At 39.8% G+C, this 23,492-nt stretch overlaps 1 protein-coding gene across 30 annotated transcripts in view; it reads right to left on the reverse strand.

Moving 5' to 3' along the window:
- Positions 1–23,492, reverse strand: part of Ank2 (ankyrin 2) — a 530,016-nt gene that overhangs the window by 214,274 nt on the left and 292,250 nt on the right. For 2 of the 30 annotated variants that reach the window (XM_026783984.1, XM_026783978.1), the window contains exon 1: positions 4,371–5,045. The exons of 21 other annotated variants lie outside the window; for them this stretch is intronic. In XM_026783984.1, coding sequence (XP_026639785.1) covers positions 4,371–4,499 — 129 coding nt within the window. In that variant the 5' untranslated portion in view covers positions 4,500–5,045. Of the gene's footprint in view, positions 1–4,370; positions 5,058–23,492 lie in introns of those variants that run through there. 7 more of the 30 variants (XM_026783979.1, XM_026783992.1, XM_026783994.1 and 4 more) reach the window with 5 other exon arrangements.

Here is a 23,492-nt window from a genome sequence, read left to right on the forward strand (position 1 = left end):
AATTTTTTTTAATTGTAGAATGTCGCTTGGGGGTGAAAAAATTTACAACATTGGTAGATTAAAGGTTTACGTACAGTCTTCATTGCTGGTATAATCATACTATCTGTTTCCCTGGTGAAATTTGGACCCAGACAGATCTGAGTTCAAATCCCAACTCATCTACCTAATAGCTGTATATGGCTAAAGAAGTTCCGCTTCTAGGTCTTGGCTTGCAGGTCTGTGAAACCAAGAGAATTTCTAATGTATACAATTACTATTGGAGCTAAATGGCCATATGTATATGTGTGTGTGTCCAATATCAGATCAATTAATACTTAATAATTTACATTTTTAAAGTTCGACAAGGTCTAGCAACTTTAACAATATAAATCATTAAGATGTTCATCAAAAATAAATAGATAGCTGGGTATGGTGGTGCACCTGCCTTTAATCCCAGCACTGGGGAGGCAGAGCCAGGCAGGTCTCTGTGAGTTCAAGGCCAGCCTGGTCTACAAAGCAAGTTCCAGGACAGGCTCCAAAGTTACAGAGAAACCCTGTCTCAAAAAAAAAAAGAAGAAAGGAGGAGGAGAAGAATTTGATAAAAGAGAATGCTGTATATATACATAATTGAGTTTTTAATTGAGAGAGAGAGAGAGAGAGAGAGAGAGAGAGAGAGAGAGATATGCTGGCATATGTACATGTTGGAAGGGTGTCATTATACAATCAGAGGCCAGAGGAGAACAATAAGTACACTGCACTACCACTTTCCACCTTATTTCCCTCGGGCAAAGTCTCACTAAACCTAGAGCTAGGCTGATCAGCAACCCTCATGGACCAGAGGTCCTCATTTCTCTGCTCCCAACAGTGTTTGGTTTACATATACACATATGGCCAAGCCTAGATAATGAGATCAGAAACCAAGTCTGTCTTCGCTGAGCCATCTCTCCAGCCCCTACAATGAAATTTTACTCAGCCTTAAAGAACAAGTTATGCCGGGAAAATGGATAGAAATCATCGTTTAACAAAAATGAAGTAGACTAGACAACACAAGTAATTTTCTTTATGTGAATGCTTTAAAAATGAGCTAGAACTCATTTAAAGATATAACTTTAAAAATGAGAGGGAACTATGAGGGAAGAGGAAGGGACTGTTGGGTCAGGGACAAGAGAGACAAATGGGGAGGGAGTGGATATGATCAAAGTACATGCTAAGCATGTATGAAAATGTCATATCTTATGATAGTGAGCAATGCAGACATGACGGATGAGAATAATTTGTCCCTGCTGAGAAACGGGAAATACAAAAGTTTCTTTGAAAATTCATAGTAAACAAGATTTAATGAAAAATTATTTAAGTATATATACTTTGCTTTCAGCAATGTAATTGTGTTGCCACTTCTTATTTCTTATAAATTATTTATTTTCAAAATTTAAAAAGCACAGATGGGAAATATTACGCAGCTGTAGTAAAAAAAAAAAGATCTTATACTCGGAATCACTTTCTAGGGCTAGGACTGTCTTGCCAGCATGAGAATTTTGGTCTCTCACTTAGCAGGTTCATCTGGCAGCTCAGGTCTCAAACTCTAGATTTCTAGTATAGGAACTAGACTTTGTACATGTAGAGATTACTCAGTTACTACTAAGGTGATAGTTAGAACAGAATAGCCTCCTACCCCATGAATGGTAGATCAGTGGCCATTTTACCAAACAAGTTAAATTTGTTTGTTTCAACTACTCTTGAACTTGGTTCATTAGCTTAAAGCTTAGATTCATTGTATAGCTACTTAGTATTCACAAATACAATGGACGCCAGCTGGATACTATATTTAAACATTAATTACCCAGAGTATAGCCAAAGAAGACTGAACATTTGGTTTATTATGGGGTTGAGGTGAATCCTTAATATGCCAACAGTTGCCTTTTTAAAAACACACAAATGGTAAGTTGGTGTGAGGGTTACAGTCAAGACAGGGTATGATTGAAGTTTACAAATAGCTAAAATTTAATTTAGAAGGTTTATATAATGTAAAATAAGTATTCTTTTAATTAAGAGCAAGTTTACAAAGGCAAATTAAAATGAAGTCCCAATACAAGGCCACCTAACTGAATTATTTTAATAATCAACAACTGTATCTTAGTAAAATTTCCTCTTCAAAATCAGTGTATTTTCCCCCAAGCTCTGCAGTTTTATCTACACTGGGGATGGCTCATCTCTGAACTCTTTGCATAAAGAGGTTTTGGGGTAAGAAACCTTCCACAGACATGAAAATGATACTCTATATACTCTTAGACTTAGAACTGATACATTCCCTTACAACCATGAAATGGTATCAACTGAAAACATGATCTTTTAAAATGGTTTTCTGAAGATGGTGTTCTAGAGTCCAGTTAGGCATTTTCATTTGTCCATGACCTGTTGTTTTCTACACCTTAAGAAATAATAAAGAACTAGGCCTTTCTTCTTTCAGATCATATTTGAAACTGGGTTGGTTCAGAATGTGCGTAGGGGAGAGGGAAAGTTGTCTGTCTAGAAAAGAAATTTGATATAGTTCAAAAGTATGCCCCATCAATTGGTAAACCCCGTATTGTGCTATGGAATCCTACATGCATTCACAGAGAAATAAGTGTATATGAAAACAGAAGAACGGGTATAAAGACTCTGGTTCTAGCTTAATGATATCTAAACGTGCGGAGATGAACTTGTCCTATGACCACTATGACACTACTAACCAGCGATCTTGCTGACAGGCTAGATTCAAGCCAAAGCAAGACAGCTTCCAAGTAACTGAAGTTCTCGACAACTACTGACACTTGCCATTTTAACAGTGTGACTTTTCCAGCATAAGGAGGTTTGAGGATAAGGCCATGGACTCCATACGGAAACCCAACAGAGCAAAGGTTCCCTGTGAATGGAATGCACGATGCTTGGTGGATGTTATTCAAGCAACCCTGGCCAAGAACTAATACATGGTAATTGGGGGGAAAGGATTTAAAAAGGATATAAGTATAAGACAATGCTTTAGGCAGTGATGTTCTATTTAGAAGATTAAAAACAAAGCTAGGGCAGCAGTAAGGGAAGTAGACAACCTAACAAAATGGCCAATAAGACTTGGATACTGTAAAAGAATCAACGCCCCCTTGAATCAAGGCATTTTAAAGGTCAAATAAACAGCATTGACTTTTTCCCAGAAGGGAAACCATTAAATACACTAATTTTATTTGTTTCCAGGTACCAACGATTTTTATCTAACTAGTGGAGAAGTAAAACAGAAACAGGATGAATGTCTATGCAGTAAGATCTCAACTCAGTGTGGCTCCTTAAGTTCATCCCTTTTTACCCCTCAAAGAGGCAAAGACAACGCCTCTCAAATGCAAAGGTGAATGAGGCTATTATGGAAAGAAGAGGAGGAGGTCCATGGAGCACATGTGTTAGTAAGCATGTGGGTCCCTGATGCATATTTAATCCCAGAGCTGTTTAAAAACAGTTTGTGTACAAGGCACTATTTTTACATTCTGCTAATATAAAATAGCATTTATCATCTGAAATTATTCAGTGGCCTACTTTGTTAATTAACATGTTTACCTACAACAACTTCCTTTACAGATCTAGACCAGTGGCTGGGTGAGTATTTTATTACTGTCAGCTTGTAAAATGTATGCTTTTGGAAAATTTAATTTAAAAAAATGTTTAAGGTAAAGAGAGACATTCAATATGTAGTGTTAGGAGAATCGATGATTCATTGCCTTGGTTAGCTAGATATTTCCATTTGATTGCCAAATTGAAAAAGTAAATTCCAGAATTAATGATAGAAAACAGAATTCTAAAAATACAGAAACACCGCTCATTGCACCAATGTTTTCCGTCTATTCTCATGTAGAATAATGTCAACCCTCAGGAGGGAAAGGGCGCATATGGATCCTGTGGCTTATTCCCAAACCGAGACCGTTATGGAATCCAGAGTAAGTGAGGAAGTGCCAGCGGTCCAGAGACCAGAGAAGGTTGCCATACAGCAACCCTTCCTTCTGTGCAAGTGCTCAGAGGAAACTGGAAGACCACGGTTTAGAGATGGTAATAATCTGAGGTTAAAAAGAGAGAGAGAGAGAGAGAGAGAGAGAGAGAGAGAGAGAGAGAGAGAGAGAGAGAGAGAGAGAGAATGAACTGAAGACAGGTTTTGCTCTGCTTGATCAAAGCAGAGGAAATCCATCCTGCTCAGGCATCTCCTCCCAATGCAGCAAATTCAGGCAAGAGCTCCGAGCTGCTAACTGAGCTTGGAAATGGTGCAGGGGAGTGATGGGAAAAGGGAGGATGAAGTTGCCAGTTCTAAAGGCTGATGATTCTACACAGCGCTGTGAAGCGGGGAGGGGACGGGGACAACCGGAGGCTTTCCATACCTTTCTTTTCCGCTCCATTCGATCCCTGGGGATTTTCCGTTGTTTTTTTCTCTCTCTCTCCAGATTTTTTTCCTTTTCATCCAGTTCAGCCTCTCGAACTTTTTTGATAGAAGCAGCAGCGTGAGCCATTTTTGCAGGCGAAATCAGCAGTGGATCTCTTTCCACTCCCCAGCAATACAGGTGATTCTGCTGCTGTGTGGTGATGTGATTTTCCCCAGCAGAGCAATGGCTGGCAGCCAGAACACTCACAAAATAATCCAAGCCGCCCACGAGCTAGGTCACAATCTTGCTCCAGCCTCTGCAGCACCCATAATTCACTCGAGTGTCCCCCAGGTTGCCAGCCAAGCCCCCACAGTAGCACACACCTGCACACAGGCATGCACAGGTGAGCACCCACGTTCAGCAATGGTCCCAAGGGAGGGCGGGGCTCTGGACCCGGAGCTCCTCAGCAGTTGGGTGGCCCCGAGCACAGACCAGCATCCTAATAGTTGCAAAAGCCTTCCTCAGGCTCTCATCACCAGTTGGAACGGTCTTGGGGGACTCCTCCAGACAGTCTGTCTTCAGACCGGAGCCAGGAAGAGGCCACCTCGTTGAAAGTCCTAGGGGGTGGGGAGTTCGCTGCCGCTTGCAACCACACCTCTATGCAGGGCGAGAGAAAATGGTGCAGTCTCACTAAGGACTCGCCGCCGCCGCGGTTGCTACGGGCAGCACGTGACACGGATCCCTGCGTCTTAAATCTCTCAGCCCTTCCCTTCTCCAAGGTACATTTCAAAAAAAAAGGACCAACGCTGTGGGGCCGAGAGGAGAGGAGCAGGGCTGGGAGGGACTCTCCACTTGCAAGGCAATGAGGGGAGAACGCGTCTGAAAAGGACTGGGAGTAGCCCGGGCTTCCCGATGCGGTTTACCGACGACACACGTGAGACAGTCTCAGCAGCAAGCTTAGGCAAGGACTCAAACCCAGCCAGTGAGCACCGTAAATAATCGGGGTTTGGCGTGGTTATCCTGAGGGGCAGGGGTTGAGGAAGGCAAAGAGGAAAACGGGTACCCGGAAAACCATCTTCCATCTCTCCAAGAGGCGCTTGCATTGTACCCTCGGAGGCGCCTTTGGAATTGGCAAAGGTGTTTTTACCCACACATTAACATGAAAAGCAACGGAATGAAATATGTAAAATTAGAATTTCTGGATGTTCTCTTACATAGTCAGTAGGGAAATACAGTAGAAGAAGACAATGTATATTATTTTATTATTATTATTATTATTATTATTCCCAGAAGGGAGCAAGAGAAGGAAGACAGAGAACATCACCTGTAAACTCAGGATGGAATTCTCCAATCTCATACACTGTCCAGTTTTCAAAGTTTGCTAAAATCAAGAACTAACTGACTACTGAGAATAGCAGCACTCACTTCTCAGTGTCTCGTTTTCAGCTAGACAGTCTCAACGCTGTTAATCCAAGTGGATTGTCAAGGCCCTTCCTCTACAACCTTTATGTTTTAGAGGAACCATTAATGACTACTATAGCAAGTGAGAGTAAACCCGTATAATATGATTCTACCTGTAACCTGTAAGTAGGGGGAAAAATAATGTTCAGGGCTCTTTAAAAATGATTATAATGAAACCCATCACTAAGCCAACTTAAAATTTCAATAATAAATGATGTGTTTATGTTGCTAAATAAGACTACAAAGGTCTCAATTTCTCCAATATGTGAAAAGGGTACAATAGTGAAGATTTTGTTTTATTTTTTAAGAGAAAATGCTAGTTTATTTATTTTCGTACTTTGGCCTTACGTGTTTTAGCTTATATAGTGTACAATTTTGTTTCCTATTTGAACTCAGTTGAAGGCAGTGGTTGCTAAATGCATTCCGTGGTAGTAGAGAAACTTTAGCTCCTCATCTGATTCAAATGTTGGTTGGAAGCAGAGAATGACACTTGCACTTGGCCACACGGCATTAGTGTTCCGGTGGTTCCGGGTCAACCAGCTTACAACAGATTAAATCGCAGGAAGGGGAGGGGGGGATCGGTCCTCTTACGTAAGAGGGGCATCATCCATTTTGCACCCCACAGCTGAGAATTCAGATCCACAAAACACAGAAAACCTCACCCACTTCATCATGCCTTCAGCCCTCCTAACCCTTCCCTGGAAAGTCTTTCATATATTGGCATAGAAACACGCATGTTTATCCAGGCTTCTCGGGAAGTTAACATGGGTTTGGGGGAAGCCAGCTATCTCCTTGGCAAAGTCCATGGTTGTCCCCTAGTTATATCATACTCCATACATGCCCTCTACTGGGTCATGAAATCAAATCCATCACTACTCGAGAGTTCTACTGGGAAACAGCAAGAACTCAGCACTGGCTGTCTCTGGTGCCATCTGGCACTCCCTCTTCTTCTAAATTCTCATTTTTAAAAAAGGTTTACAGCAAGCAAGCCACACCTCAGGTATGGATGTTCTTTTAGCTTAATAATCCGAGTCCTGATGGGATGTGGCTGAGCCTCCTGCAGTGATCTTCCTGTTGGGGAGGGTGCCTGGGGAGTCTTCCAGGATACATACACCTCTCCTGCTGCTTCAGTAGGGTCTGTTTCTACCACCTCAGATACCCTCTCCCTTTTCAGACTTCTCAGTAGAAAAGTAAAGATTACAACATGGCTACAGCAGAAGGTGAACAGCCCCTGTCGCCAAAACCATTGGCTTATTTCATTAGCTCTTCAGAAGCTCACTGCAGACCCACTTGGAAAATCAGGCAGCAGCAGTTTCACCGTGTTTTTCTCTTATACCAGGAACATGTCACACTTTAAAGCTTCGATCTGATGGCTAAAAGCAAATCTCAGATATAGTTAACACTTTAGCCCCCAGGACTCTTTCAACTCTTATACTCTGTCTCATCAAGAAAGAGCATGATCAGATAGCCATTAGCTTGAGTGACAGAGACATTACAGAAAGAATTGTATTGGTCTTTAAAACCAATGGTGACACGACTTTGCTTACGTTTTTCCTGGTTATCTTTGCATGTGACACAGAGAAGCAAAGGTACTGGGTATTTGCAGATGCGACTGGAAGGCAAATAACATTCTAGATAGCTTCCCTCAAGACACCATGCAATAACAGCAGGAAGGTTACGGCTCTTTCTTGACTGCCAATCCACCTCAGGGAAAGGAAGCGCTGAGGGAGCCACCCAATCTCCAGTCACAAAACCAGAAATCTCAGACAGTTAGTAAACATACTTTTAAATAAAACTGATCCCAAGTCCTTTTTGTGTGTGCTATTTTCATTTATCTTTTTCCCAACTAGGAAATGCATTTGTTTTATTTTATTTTACTTTAAATTGCTCCCAAATGAAATATGATTAGCAGAAGGCCATCCTTTCAAGAAAGATTCAACATTCCTATACAGTGCTATCTACCTACAGCTGACTTATTCAGCAGTGAAAACTGTTGACTTCTTAAAGACATCCCTTCTTGTTACCTTGCTCTTGTTCAACCTTCTCTATCATTTCTATTTGGGTGGGGAAAAAAATCCCTCAATTTTCTTTGGAAAGGGAGCAATGCACACTCACCAGCTGACCTCTGCATAGACAGGGCACCAGGTTCCAGTCCCAGGAGCTCACAGCCATTTAAATGATGCATACACCACATTAAATGGGATCTTCCCCTCAAGCCTCCAGCAGAGATACAATACTGGCTGAGCTTTGAATGTGTACCAAAAGCCGATTCCTTCCACAAAGCATCTTGATCGGTAATGAGAAATGCTGGCGTCTTGCCTTCAAAGGTGAGGAACACACGGTGGCCCTGTCGTTTACATTTGAGAAGCAGACTTGAGAGACTGCCCTTCAGAGAGGGCATGCTTCATTTTGAAGCTAGGAGAAAAGCAGCCATTTGCTGTCCTTACTGTACAGCAAACCATTGATCAGAATCCAAAGAAAATCCTCTGCGACACCGGGCATCAAGTAAGGGCAGCGTTCAATATCAACTGAGCTGGCCATATGCAACTTAATCCCTTATCTCCCTCCTCCCTCTACAGCTCCACCCAGGAGAAGTGGCCATGCAACTGAACAGCATAATCACTCTATCCAGCCCAATTGTGGGAGAGAAGGGGGAGTGGTGAAAATGAGCCCGCTAATCAGATGATGCTGATGATGATGATGAGGATGTGCCCACTTGGGCTGTGATCCAAGAGCTGATTCTTCACAAATTCATGGTGCTAGTCCATCTTTGAGAGTCTGTGTGTTTTCTGAAGATGATGAGTGATCGCCATAAGACAAAGCAAACTGAATGACTTCAGCAACGCATCACCTTCGATTTGTTTTATCTGAAGTCAAAGTCAATTTTGATAGCCCAAGATTACCAAGGTGCAAAGTTTGTGTAAGGTCACATGTCCCAAGAGGTACTACTTTCTTCTATTTCTGTCCAAGGAAAGAAGCAAGGACTCCAGTCTAAATCAAGGATGGAGAAGCAGCTGATTCAGGCCCATCACCATCTTGCCTCAGAAACACAGCCCAAATTCTTCCAAGTTACACAGCACATTTCTAGCTAGTGACATTCGTCAAAAGACAAGGCTGAACGGCTTCCCCACCAAGGCCTTTCTACATAAGGAAGATAAAGCCACACAATCTGGGTCATAGACAGTTACCATTCTGTCACCACAGACCTCTCCCGGCTCAGACCCTAACGATGGTCTCCATTAAAGGCTAGGGCTATGTCTGTAAGGGGCAGAGGGAAAGAGAAGGAGAGAGAAGAGAAAGCCAAGGAAGCCACAGCTTGGAAGGAAAAGAGATTGCCGGGCAAAAATCTTCTTGCACATTCCCAAGCTCATCTCCAGTGCCAGCCCCTCAGCCACAAAGTGTGAGCCTCCATTGACAAGGAGCAAGCTCCAACTGTTTGTGGTAACAGGCCTTCTAATTAACAGTGTGTGTGTGTGTGTGTGTGTGTGTGTGTGTGTGTGTGTGTGTGTGTGATTTGACCGTTAATAAATTTAGCAAACAGAAACAGCTACAAAAAGGAAATCATTCTCTTTCTTTCAGCTTACACTGAAAACTTGGGAGTAACCGTGTAATTCTTTCCCCACTAACATTCTTTAAAATTGAAGCCTTCTGGCTGCCCCCATCTCATTGCTGTGCAGTCTCTAGCTGTGCCTCTGTCTTTAATCAAGCACCGTTCCAGGAGGCCCACAAGGAGGCATCTCCATCCCTCCAGAGATGAGCACCCAGCCTCTCCAGGACAGAGCCTCTCCAATCTCTTGTGAGCAGAGCTCATATGCAGATCTTGGACAGGATGCTGCTTCAGAGTTTTTAAGCATCTGGACTCAAGTTTCAAATTACTTATAAATATCTTCAAGTGTTCTCAGGACTTCTCTCTTCCCAATAATGACATCTTACTCTATGACTCAGAGACAAATAAATATCCATAGGTAAATATAAAAAGATGTGCTGATTCTGAATAAAACTATGATGGTGATTGTTAAAGTGTTGAAACTTTGACGTGGACCTCAACTCCTGTTGGAGATTTCCTGTTTCACCTGTTTTTGGTTTGTACAAGATTTTTCTAAAAGCTCTGGGGTTTGTTTCTTAGCCGTTTTGTTTGACCAAATAAAAATCACTGGGACTGGTAATATGGCTCAGTCAGTAGAAGCTCTTGGCACACAGGCCTGGTGACCTGAGTTCAGTCCCAGAGATCTGCGGTGGAAGAAGAGACCTGACTCCAGGGAGTTATTTTCTGGTCTTCACATGCACAGATCCCCTGTCTGTTAAAAACCCAGGTGCACTCCTGTAATCCCAAGACTCTGAGGGGAAGACTGGTGGATCCATGGCGCTCTCACTAGCCAGCCTGGCTGATTAGCCCAGCCCTAGGCCAATGACAGACTGCCTCAAAACACAAGCTTTTGAGGAATGATACTCCAGGTAGTTCTCTGGCTCATACAAATATGCTCATCCCTGTATTCACACATCATAGAAAAAAAAATAACTTCAGCATCTCAAAGGAAGCTATCGGTAAGGGAAAGAAAACAGGATCAATACTTGTGCATTTTCCATTTATAAGTCAATTCAAAGTATTATTTAGATAAATAGCTTGCTAGCTCAACTAAAGAGAAAAGATTACATGGAGCAAAGCTATTTTTAATTATTATTATTTATTTGATATGAAAGTTGTCAGGTATGTTTTATATTTTTATGAAATGTAAAATGATAATATTTAAAACCCACTAAGTATAGAATAACTGAGTTACTGCAATATGTTTTATAGCACATGAAGTATAATTCTCTAACAATATTCTTCCAGGAAACAATTAATTGAAATATTTCAAACTTTTTCAAAATTAAAAATAGGAATACAAAAATGTAATTTTAGAGTATGTCTGAATCTCCTGAGTTGTTTTTGTTTTTTTTTTTTTTTTTTTCAAGACAGGGTTTCTCCTTAGCTTTTGGCTCCTGTCCTGGAATTAGCTCTGTAGACCAGGCTGGCCTCGAACTCACAGAGATCCGCCTGCCTCTGCCTCCCAAGTGCTGGGATAAAAGGCATGCGCCACCACCGCCCGGCTTCTCCTGTGTTTAATATCAACTTTATGGTGATGTCACCAGTCTCTGGTGTTTTAATCCAAACTTCATATCACTAAAATATGGACATAAATACTTTCAACAATTTTAGGAAAATAATTCTGTATCAAATAGATTCTCAATCTAGTAGAAACTCCAATAAATCTAAAAGATTCATGAAAAATATGTTTTAATTACACAACCACCCCTAAGCAGTCTCCTTGAAGGGGATTTCTCTACTGTTGACACCAGAAAAATGACATTGTGTCACCTGGTCACTTTTGCCTTGTGGAAAAGACAGTCATATCCATGAGGTGCTAGGATTGAAGATATGAACATGTCAATTAGTACTGCTTCTGGGCTCTTCACAACCTTTTTCCCCTCCCAGAAAGTGCTTCCAGATCCACTTTCATTTCTTTACTAGGTAGAAGATATTCTTTTTCTTGCAACCATGTTTAACTTACAAATAAAATATACTGTTATCATTTCTGGTTTTTTTAGATATGACAATTGTTTTTATGTTACATATTTTATGTGAATTCACATCCCAAACATGTCCCATATGGAAACCAAAACTCAAGCCTTTTTTTGGAAATTACGTTTTCTGAGAAAAGCATCCTTGAATCTTTCTAATTAATAATCAAGACACAAGCACTAACATGCATCATTTTTCTAGCTACTGGGAGAAAATCTACTCAAACACCATTATTACCGAAAACTAGAAATATAGAAAAAATATAAATAATGTCTTTAATCAGGTTTTTACTTCATGTGAGTGCCTGTAGAGGCCTAAAGAGGGCATATGATTCTCCTTGAGCTGGAATTACAGGTGGATGTCAGTCACCTGATGTGGGTGGTGGAATTTGAACGTGGGTCCCCTAAAAGAGAAGCAAATTCTCTCTTAACCTCTAAGCCATCCCTCCTGTGCCCTAACATATCTTAAGATCAATACATGGCTAACATGATAATTAGGGATTTCTGAGCAAGACCGGAAGAAAATGGAGCCACCAAGAGATAAGCAAGCGCAGACAATGTGTTTGTTTCCTGCGTGCATTTCCATAGCAAATCTGCACTTTCTGGGGAAAAGGGCAAAAACCAATAGTCAGTATCTACACAAAGTGCACAGCCAGATAGCAAGGCCCCTCCACAATCTCCTGAGACTGGGAAGAGAGATATTCAGGACAAGGATAGAATGAAAGGCAGCCATCCCTCCAGCAGATCAACCACCACGGAGCCAACCTGAAGTCCCTGCACATCTGCTTGCTCTGAAGGGGTTATTACCATCCGCTCCCAGAAATTATCGGTTTAAATAACATCTTAAGTACAGTGATAAGTATCCAAAATGATTGGTTTTGGGGCAGGGCAGGGCAGCAGATCTGTGAAGAGTGCCAGTATTTGAGTATGGACAAGACATGCATCACATAAGGGACACAGTTCTGACTCCCAAAGTGGCGTCACTCAAGGAGGAAGCTAAGACATGTCAGTTCCTGGAGTGCAGACTGCTTTAGTGGGCCTTCCCCTTCACTGTTTTTAATAAGCCACTTGATTTTCCACAGGAACAGAGAACAGTATCATTAAACCTTTAAGCATCATGAGGATTAAGTGAATGGTAGAAGCAATATGTACTATGGCAGAAAGTCTTTCTCTTAATAAAAGCTTTAATAATGATACAGTGAATCTTTGTTATTTATAGCTGCCTTTTAGCCCCATACTGCTCTGGGAAAAGAGGATACCACGGAACGCAGAGACATTTGGGCTCTTGTAAAGGATCATGTGAACGGCAATGGGAGGCAGGCTTTGCAAAGCTGGGCAGGAGGGCTCTCCAAGACACCTAAAGGAGGATGTGAGAGCTTTGTCTTAGAATACTGTGATAGGCAGGAAACAAAACCCACTACATGGGCACGAAGAGGAACAGGGTCTCATGGCTCAGCTATGGAAGGCACCTAAGTAGGGCACCTGGTTCACTGGAGTGAGTGGGCAGAACTTCCCATTAGGTCATGTAGGTGCCTCTTAGTTCACCAGATTCCAAAGCCACACATAAGACTGAGCTTTAACTTTTGGTCTTACACTATGGCAGTCCATCACAGACTTGCTAGGTCAGTGGCAGCTTTCCTTCACAGAGATCTAGATGTCCACCATAAACTTGCCATCATTTGCTTTCAGTCAACAGCAGATGAGAGAGGAAGGCAGCAGAGGTAGAACATTGCCCCCTATGCTTATTTTCCTTCCACAGTACAACGGTTTGGGGAAGGTAGGCAATTGAATTCAAAGTCAATTCTTGATTGCAAGCGTCTGTGCCTTGTTCCTGGACTATCAACCAACCCATCTAGCCAGCATCATCTCACTGTCTCACTATATTTTCAAGTAAATTATGAGAGGCTCCCAGCACCGTAAAAAATTCAAGTTTAGAAACCCTGTCTCGAAAAACCAAAAAAAAAAAAGAAAAAAAATTCAAGTTTATCCAGAGGTAGATATGAAAGCAATGGAGAAAAAAAGGAATTACACTTGCAATATAAAACAATGCCTTTCATTTTTTAGTACTTTAATTAACACATAACTATACATATTTATAGGTTATAGCATAAATGTATACATAATATAATAAATTTTCATAGAAAATTGAAACCTTAAACCCTTCAGAATTCAATTTCACTGAGATATAATAGATAAACATGAAGTAGTAGAAATAAAATAGTTTTTTTTTCAGAAATTGTAAATTTTATATGAAAAGAGATGGACTAAGTAAAAGCTCGGATCAATATTTAACTCAACTAGGCTTCTAAACTACAAACATCAATAGAGTTCTTTTCTGTTTCAGGTACTTTAATCACATAGCTTTCAATGTCTTCACAGAAAATGATTGGCTCTTTCCCCTCTGATTTACAGGAAAACAGAACAAAAAGCTTTGTCAACAAATGAACAAAATGTCCCCGTCTCCTCTAATGTCCACAGAGTAGAAGCTTAGAGCTTGGCAACCACTATATATTCTGTGTATATTTTTCTCCTACTGTTAAAGTTATAGTTTACCATGAGTCTGGCATGTTTACTAAAATTTTTTTGTCTCCATTGCCCTTCTTATTTTAATTACATAAGTTAAACAAGTTTTCAACTATCTAAAGAGGTAGGAGTTGGAAAAAAATGTTCTTATTCAAAGAGCTATCAAGATGGCTCTTTACCAATAGGTTACCACCAAACCTATTGCTCTCAGCTCAATCCCTGCAACCCACACTGTAGAAGAAGAGAACCAAATTCCTCAGGTAGTCCTCTGACCTCCACAGAGATGTCACGGCATGCATGTACTCATGCACATGTCAAAATACACACATTAACAAAATGTTTTTTTAAGTTGATTCATGAAAATAATGCAAACGTTTTGTAAGTGCCCACTAAATTTAGTCCCTTATGCTATTGAAATCTGGGAAAGCATGAAGCAAATGGGGAATACTGATGCAGACCCATTAGAAACATCTAGAAATTCTACAGTAAAATTATTTTCCAAATATCTTAACACATCTACTGCATTTAATAGATATCAAACCAGAAAAGAAGCAAGGTAAGTAAGGCCCAGGTGTCATTGTCTAAAAGGAAGACAATGCCACACCTTAAACAGTAGAAAACACTCAAACGTCAAGTGTTTCCACAAAGATCCTGATCTCAATCATCACTGCAAGACGACCCAGTGATGTGTGTTAGATTAAACAAAATGCTACGTTTCGTTTTCAGATAAGGCTGGTCTGGAGCTTACTATATACCCAAAGATGATCTTAAATTTGTAATCCTCTTGTCTCTGCCCCCTGAGTACTGACCCTGCAAGGGTGCATACTCATGCCTGATTTAGTATTGCCAGGGACTGAACCTGGGGGTTTCTGCATGCTAGGTAAGCATTTTACACACTGAACTGCATCTCTAGGCCTTAAACAGAATATTTATCATTTTTATCATTTTCCTTTCTAAGCATCCTTTTTACTAACTGAACATCACAGTTTTGATTCCATTATAAAAGCAGGGCTTTTTCATTCAATGAGCTCTCTTTTGTTTCAACTTGAGCCCTAATTGAATGTATTTTCTACACTACTTCAATGTCTGTTTACCATTAATGGGGATGTCCAGTTAGCAGAACCAAGTAAATGGGATGCTTTGTATATGTGGTAGGAACTCAGCAACTAGAAACCTATAACCATTAATTTTTTTTAGAGGAAAACATGATATAAAATGTAAAAGGGGGAAAGGCCAAAAACCCACAGTGAATGGACCAGGAACACAATAGAACCATAGCCCAAAATAATATGAAAGAGACAGCTGATGGCTAGCCATCACCCTTCTTCCAGTAGTCAACAGATGTAAATTACTGGGTAAAGAGGAAACCCTGACATAGCCTGTCCTGTAGCATGGTGGACTTAGTCTTATAGAAAGGCCAACATAAACAGGAAAACAGACCAATCAGCCCTGATGGAGCACAGCTCCTAAGACACACGGGGCTTATGTGATTTTAGAATCAGGTTTAGAGCCAGCTTCAATCACAATAAAGGGTTACATCACAAAGCTTTGTTTGGAGTGAAAAAACAAAGAACAATTGCCATTTGACAATCACATAGGCACAATTCCAAGTGGAAGGTTCTGGAACAAGTTCTTTTTACAAACAGTGACAAAGAATCAGGCAGTAGAAGTTCTTTTCATTCCTATAATTGATCCCTAAATTCAGGTTTTAGTAAAGAACCTTCATATGGTCCCTTCATATAGACTTTACATGCATACCTATGAGATATTGTGAAGAATGTTTGTTAAAATAATGTTTTCTTCTTCATAACCCTAGAAATAAAATGCCACCTTCCTCTAAACCACAGCATAAGCACAAAATGGCTCGAACCACAAATATAGTGGAAATCGAAACGCAGCATGAGAAACCACTCTATTTATGTACTGGTCTGTACTGTCAGCTTTAGGGGGCAGGGATGTTCACTGCTTAATCCACGAAGAGCTGACATTAGAGGTGGAAGGGTGCTTTTAGATAAATCAGAGTGGGGGGGTTCCTTCTAGAACCTTCTGGAAAGGCAACTCTGACCTTTCCATGTAAAGACACTGGTTTTTGGTTACAAATTATACAACTTCAAGGAAAGGTTCTGCTAAAGTAAAACAAAAAAATCTGAAAACTAACAAATAAACTCCAAAGCTTGACTATCATGTGTGTTCTTGGAAATTAATGGAGGTTGGTAGCCCTCTACTGGATGGAAGATAGTACAATTCAGTTGCTCTAAAATCACTTGAGATATTGTATCTTAAGGTTTAAAGGAATCCCTTTATTCTTGCTACGTATATATTTTGTTTTAGTGAGTATTTTGTTCTCCGTTCTACAGAAAATAGGTAATGTGTTTTCCAACAAGTCATACAATGTGACGTTAAGCTCTAAAATTCTAATACAAAATATAGATTAATTACCATAATTTTCCAGGTAAAACGGAACTTGAAGCACAGTGAAGCAAAGCCATGTAGGTACATGTAGTTACAGGATCTTGGGTATGATATATCTGCTTAAGATGTTGTTGACCTCATTTTAGGTTACATCAAAATATTTACAACTAATTTTAAAAAGAGCTTTGTTGCCGGGCGGTGGTGGCGCACGCCTTTAATCCCAGCACTCGGGAGGCAAAGGCAGGTGGATCTCTGTGAGTTCGAGACCAGCCTGGTCTACAGAGCTAGTTCCAGGACAGGCTCCAAAGCCACAGAGAAACCCTGTCTCGAAAAACCAAAAAAAAAAAAAAAAAGAGCTTTGTTGATGCAACCTCAGACTATACACTAATCTGCATAACATCAGGCCTCAAGCGTATACCCATGTGTCGAAAATACATTATGTGATCAAACTTTTTGGATTAAAAACGTTCAAACATCACGGGAGAGTTAACTTAAAATAGTCAACCCCTAATTTGCATGCACGGACACAATTTCTGAAGATATAAAGTCCTTGGAAATGGCCTCCATGAAGAAATTGTCTCACACATTTGAGTCTTGGTGCTTATCTCAGACCCAGTGGGAAAATTAATATCCTGACATAGTCTCCAATGACATAGATTTACTTGGGGTGAAGATTATTCTACAAACGTAACTGTCTCAAAAACTTCGCTTCTTATTTATCCCAGCTCTTACTTCAGACCTCGTTCCTCTTTTTACAGTAGCCTTTGTCACAGTAGCACCCTGAACCAATCAATACGGCTTACCTGGTTTAGTCCTTCAGCTATCCAATTCCCACAGCAAAGCCCATTTGATACTCACTTAGGAATTCTGCTAAATGATTACAGAATTGTTTTTGCAGTTTCCAAAATGCACGACCAACTCAATGGAATCTGTTCTGATAACTGGGTTATTCTCTGGGGTCAAGACTTAATTCCTACCTGAAGTTAGTAACACCCCAGCACTCCCCCACTTGATAAGATTGATCTGTGATCAACTACCAGTAATTCTACTGAATACAAAGACACCTCTCCGTGGGATTTCTACATTTTGCCTGCCAGCTGGGAAAACCTCACCCTGTAAGGTTAGAGCTTCCCTTCCTGATTGCGTTAGCATCTCTGTCTTGGAACCCTTTTTCCCTAACCACTGGGTTCACCAGCTCTAGCTGGCTCCAACTCTGCTCTTCACTGTAAATAGACGCTGCCCAGAGGAGACCCAAGGTTGGCAGAATGATGCCCCTTACCCTCATCCGTCACCCATCACAAGTCACTGATGACTTTCTCTCTTTGTTTCTCTTTGCCTTCTCTTATGGTTTATATTCATACTTAGATTTTTACAATTTTACCATCCTTCATCAAAGTAACTTAAGAATTCTATAGGAGAATGTGCTTTTCAGGTTTTTTTTTTTTAAATTAGAAGCAGAACAGCTGTATTTATTACTTTAATTTCTGAGCCCAGGAACCTCATATGTCCATCAAAAATCAAAATCACAACACACACACACACACACAGAAAGAGAGAGAGAGATACAAACCCAGCATGTTTTTTTTTAAAAAAAAAAAGACTATGTGTAGCATTTAATATATTGAATGTGAGCATTAAGCATTATGCTCTCTTAAATGTCCTCATAAGCCCATCTGTTGAACACTCAATCTCCAGCTTGTTCGACAGCTTGTGCTATGGAGAGATGCTGGAGTATTGGAAAGGTAAGCCAAGAGAGGAAAATGCCCTTGAAGGAGCTATCAGAACGGCACTTCGCTCCTCTGCTTCTTGTGCGTCCCAGCCACAAAGCGAGCAGCTTTGTGTAACATGAGATCGTGATGTGCTTCCTCCCACATTGGCCTAAAGCAACAGAACCAGCTGTGTGTACACTGAAACCTCCAGAGTCTTGAGCCCAGACAAAGCTTCCCTCTTCATAACTTAACTCGGGATTGGCAGAAACCTGGCTAACACATCCTCTTGTTTTTACTTAAACCAGAGTCATGCTGGTGTATGATAACCTAAAGGTTATCAGCTAAACTGCCAGGGGGTTAACTAGCACATAGCCAATACCAAGTTTCTGGAAATTCTTTGTACTTTAAATCATACTGCCTAACCATGATAAAAAGGAGAACAAAAGTTATAATTGATATATTTTTAGTTTATTAAAAATCCAAATATAGGTCTTTCATTGTAATATAAATCTCATTTTAAGCATCCAATTCTTAGATCTCAATAGACATTTAGAGGTGTGCTCCTGCTTCACAATGAAGAATGACTAATGAAAATGTCTAATATGGACAGCTGTCAACTTGAGACAGCTGACTTTTAAAACACAGTAAAAGCCTCTACTTTAAATGTTGATGCATCATCAAGGCACAAGCGAGGTTCCAGTAATGCATTTTCAGAGTACCACCTCCCTCAAAGGGTCTAAAGCCATATTTTAACTCAGTTTTGCTTAGTAACTAAGCAGGATGCTGAATTATTTTAATTTAAAATAAATTCATAGTGACATATCCTAGGGTGTTTTCTGACTACTTTGAAAAATGACCATTAAAACATCACTAACATTCATTTCTCTTATTTCCAAATACATTTTCCACTTGAAAGAAATCTGTAGTCTTGGGTGGTACAATTGTTAGAACGGTTGATGTTTTTATGTTGAGAAGCCTCTCAGTTTCTGGACATCAAAACCTGTGTTTGTTGGCATCTCATGCCAGAGCTCTCCTTGCATGACTGTTATTTACTACAACATAAATAAATAAGGATGGAGTTCGCAAGCATCTTGAATTAAGCCGATATGCAATATTTGCATTCCATATGAATACTCTGTAGTGTGACAAATGCTCTACTTTGGGACTAAACCACTTCACTTCAGGAGCAGACAAAACAAGGAGTGCTGTCTATGGGAACTTGATGCAATGGGTGACATAAAACATATATATTTATTGTGGGGGCTTGGGGTCTAGTTCAGTGGTAGTCCTCATTGCACCATGTTCAGCACCCAACACAGCAAATAATAGCAACAGTAGCAGAATCAATAATAAATATACATTCTGCACCATACCGTGAGCTCCTGGCCAGCTAGGGCTGCAGAGCTAGCTGTCTCAAAACAAAAGCCAACATGAGGGACTCCCACCTGTGATCCCAGCACAAAGGGCTCTGGAGATCCAGTCTGGTCTGAGCTACAAAGTGAAGACCCAGTTTTCAAAACATAAATAAATTGTTGATAGATAGATGATAGATAGATAATTTTTCTAAGTAGGCAAAAGTATTATGTATATATCATATATATACACATAATACAAATATATATGTATATATAAATATATATTATATATACAAAAGTAATATGTATATATTACATAAATACAATAAAGACAAAAGCAATTGTAAAGATTCAACAAAATTCAACTTCAACACCATGCTTTGATAACTTTTTCCTTCCTTCTATTTTCTCCCTTTCCTACATATAATGCTTTCATCTTGGTTCAAAAAAGAACTACTACACAGACAGCAAAACCAAAACAAAAGCCTAAAGAAGAAGGGAGTAAAGAAGGCAGTGAAATCCTGGGACAAGGCAAACAAAGGAGAAAAGGAGAGAATGCCCTATAAAGGTGGATCAAAAGACATAGAAATACCTTGTCAAGCAACCAGCTACCAGATATAATGGAAATTTGTCAGTCCTTGTAGTACGAGACCTCAAAACCACTTCCCAGCTGGACATTCTACCTCTCATGAAACTCCACTTAACTCTGATACTCAAAAAATCCGATGCTCTTTCATCAGAACTCAAATGTGCAGAATTGTCCTGGTGAGGCTGCAGAGACAAGGAAAATGAAAGCGACATAGGAAGGAGAAAAACCCTTCACCATGGCTCAAGTCAGAAACTTCAACACAACTATTAAAACTGAAATTGCTATGGAAACCCTGCTTATCCTAAAGACGTGTCAAGCAAGGACGTTCTTTGGACTACAGCAATTGTGACTTTAAGTGTAACACTTCTGGCTTTCCTTTCACTCCCAAAGCTAAACAATATACCTCATAAGAATACTTTGTGTCATTTACAGGGGGAAATTCTTTAAGAGACTTGGGGAAACTTAATTTTAAATTCTCCTATTCATAAAAGCAGTGTTTCCTTCAACCTATTCATTTATATCATAACACCTGACTTCCAAATGTTGAACAAGAATAACTTGATTTTGATAGTGGTGCAAAACCCTCTTTTCATACAAACATTGTATTCCACGTGTTAATTTTTGCTAAATATTTTTGTATCCATTTCAACAAGAACTGTTGTCTTTGGTTTTCTTTCTTCCTCAAGTACCTGGTTTACTTTTAATTTTTTTATTTGACATGTTTATTCACTATGTGATATGCACAAGTGGTATCATTTTTTTCTTTAAGTGTTTGATACATCTGGGCCCATGCTTTCTTTGGGAGATTAATTACTGATTCAATGTCTTTCATAAGCATGAGCTTACTGATTAACTGTTTCTCTTCCTATGGATTTTGGTAGGTGTGGTTACTAAAAACTGGTGCATTCCATCCATGCTGATTGCAATATTTATGGTCCTTCTAACGCACATGAGATCAGAGTTAATGGTTCTTTTCCCATTTCCGACATTAGCAATTAGCATTTTCTCTTCTTGGTTATTCTAGCTAGAGTCATGTCATTTTTATTAATCTTTCCAAAGAACCAGCTTTTTGTTGCACTGACTATTTTTCTCTGTTTCAGTTTTCTCAAATACATTGATATCTGTTCTCATTTGTCTATCTTCTCTTTTTTGCTTAAATTTTATACTGATCTCCTTCCTCTGGTTTTCTAAGATAGAAATCCTTCGCGTATTGGATTTTGAATCGTCTTTTCTAAAAATATACTCATTGATGTAAAATTCCCCTTTTAGGGAACCATAGAAAGGAAACATAAATTCTGAAACAGCCTGCCAAGCATCCTATGAGTAACATTTATTGACTAACAAAGTATATCAGGCTTTAGTCATCATTTTGTTCAAATCATATCTGTGTGTATTTATATGGATATGCAAAAGAAGCATCAACAGATATTTTTCCTTTAAACAATCACCCTGATTTCAAAACTAGCTTCATAGAAAGTCAAATAGTCAGTGGTGCTCAAATATCTGCATATGTGTCTCTTCGTTTTCTCTTCATTCTATATAAAATATCAGTCAGAGCTAAATATGGTGTGCCAGCACTTGGGAATCACCTGCAAAAGAGTCACAGGCTCAAAGCCAAAATAGACTATATTTAAGTTTCTATTTCAAAAATAAATAAGTATATAAATAATAAGCAAACAAGCAAACATTCCCACCAATAGAGTTAACCCTCATTAATTCACAGGAGGCTTTTCAACTACATCGTGCAGTAAATAAGCTTATATGAAAATTAATACGAACCATGAGCTACCACCAATCAGGCCCATATTAGTTCCCTTTTGTTTAGGAAAATAGTTAAACTTCATTATAATAATAAACCCCACACATTATGCACAATTTATATAATCATTCAAAGCAGCCATATGGACCATGCACAAGAACTCTAGAGCTCAACCGGAAAAGCAAGAATTAAATTGCCAAGTGTCCTGACAAATGCCATAACCAATCTCTGGGAGTTCTATTAACTTAGCTCCAGCAGAGAAAGTTCTGTTAGAAATAAACATAAGCTCATACCTTCTACAGGCAGAATTTAGGAGAATACTTATAATCAAAACACATGGTCTGGAAAAATTATTACAAGAGCCACAGTATAGACTATACCATCCCAATAGAAAAACTGAAAGGCTTACTTTGAGAAACGTCCAATGAGATAAAAATGGTGAATGAGAATCTTTAACTAGAATGTGTAATTCAAGGAGTAATAATGCTTGCATAGGAAAGGCCAAAAGGCCATTCATCGAGGTTTTGGAAACAATACCGGTTTAGCCCACATCACAATCTATTGTATCAAGAAACAAAATTAAATGAGGAGATAGAGAGTACATTTAATTTGAGTGGCCTTGGTGTCCTGGTTTTCCAGAAACTCACAAGCCCCATAGCAAGGGTGGCTTATCTCCTAAGAAGTGCTCACTGTGCTTCAAAAAATCATAACACAACAACAATTGCACATGGGTCACTAAAGATTGTGATTCCCAATCTCGCCAGAAGACAAATACCACATAATTATGGGACAACCAGGAAAATAATTTTTAAAGGGTTACTTGTAAATTTGGGGAATGTCCTTAAAGATATACATGAATACCACCCTTTACTCCCCGACCCCGATTCTGCTGGCAGGATGGTTAGAGCTTCAGCTGTCAGTGCAACCCCTGATGAGGAAGTTTATGGTGATGATGGAGAGAAACAAGACAGGAGAACCTTTGGTTTTTGTCCCATATGGATGCTTAACAATCCCAAACTTTCTCTGTCTACATTTGCTTCATATAAGAGAGAATACTGTTGCCTTGGGGGTTCATTAGTTCAAGTAACCAGTCAATGATCCATTAAATCACGATTGATGAAGACACCAAAAGCTTTTGGGGAATTGATGGACCAATGCTGTTGTTTCGTTTTGCTTACTCATGTTTGGAACTGAACCCAGGATCTCTCACACGCCTGGCCTGTGTTACTACTACTGACTCATATATTCAGCCCTTCTGAATCCCTCCTGTGAAGACCATGTTCACATAGATGAAGAAGCAAGCCATGAGAAGCATGTCATCACACTCTTCATATTACAGAAAATACTGGCTGTCATAATGAGCATTTAAAGGCCAGAGGACCTCACAGTTGATGAACTTTTATAGAATTCAGATGAACCCTGTAAGGTACACAGGCCACTTTCTCAACCTGTCAGCATAGTACCATGGGGAAGGTGCGTCCCAGTCAGATCTGCCATAGGTGCTGGAATCACAGTTGCTCCTGGTAGTAGAGCAGTGAGCAGTGGGAGAAAATGAAAGAGTCCTCAGTCACTGTATAGAGCTAGTGAGATGCCTCTCCAGACTTATCCATGGACACATATGAGACTGATCCAAAGAGCTCTCTATAAGACCAGGATGCTGAATGGAGACTTTCCCAAAGCAGGCTTGTCTGGAGAAGGAAATCATGCCGCGATTAAATTAATTTGCTTTATATTTATTATAAATAAGGTCCAAGAAACTTAGGACTTCTG

This window comes from Microtus ochrogaster, chromosome 21 (assembly GCF_000317375.1).
Source record: "Microtus ochrogaster isolate Prairie Vole_2 chromosome 21, MicOch1.0, whole genome shotgun sequence".
Lineage (NCBI taxonomy): Eukaryota > Metazoa > Chordata > Mammalia > Rodentia > Cricetidae > Microtus > Microtus ochrogaster.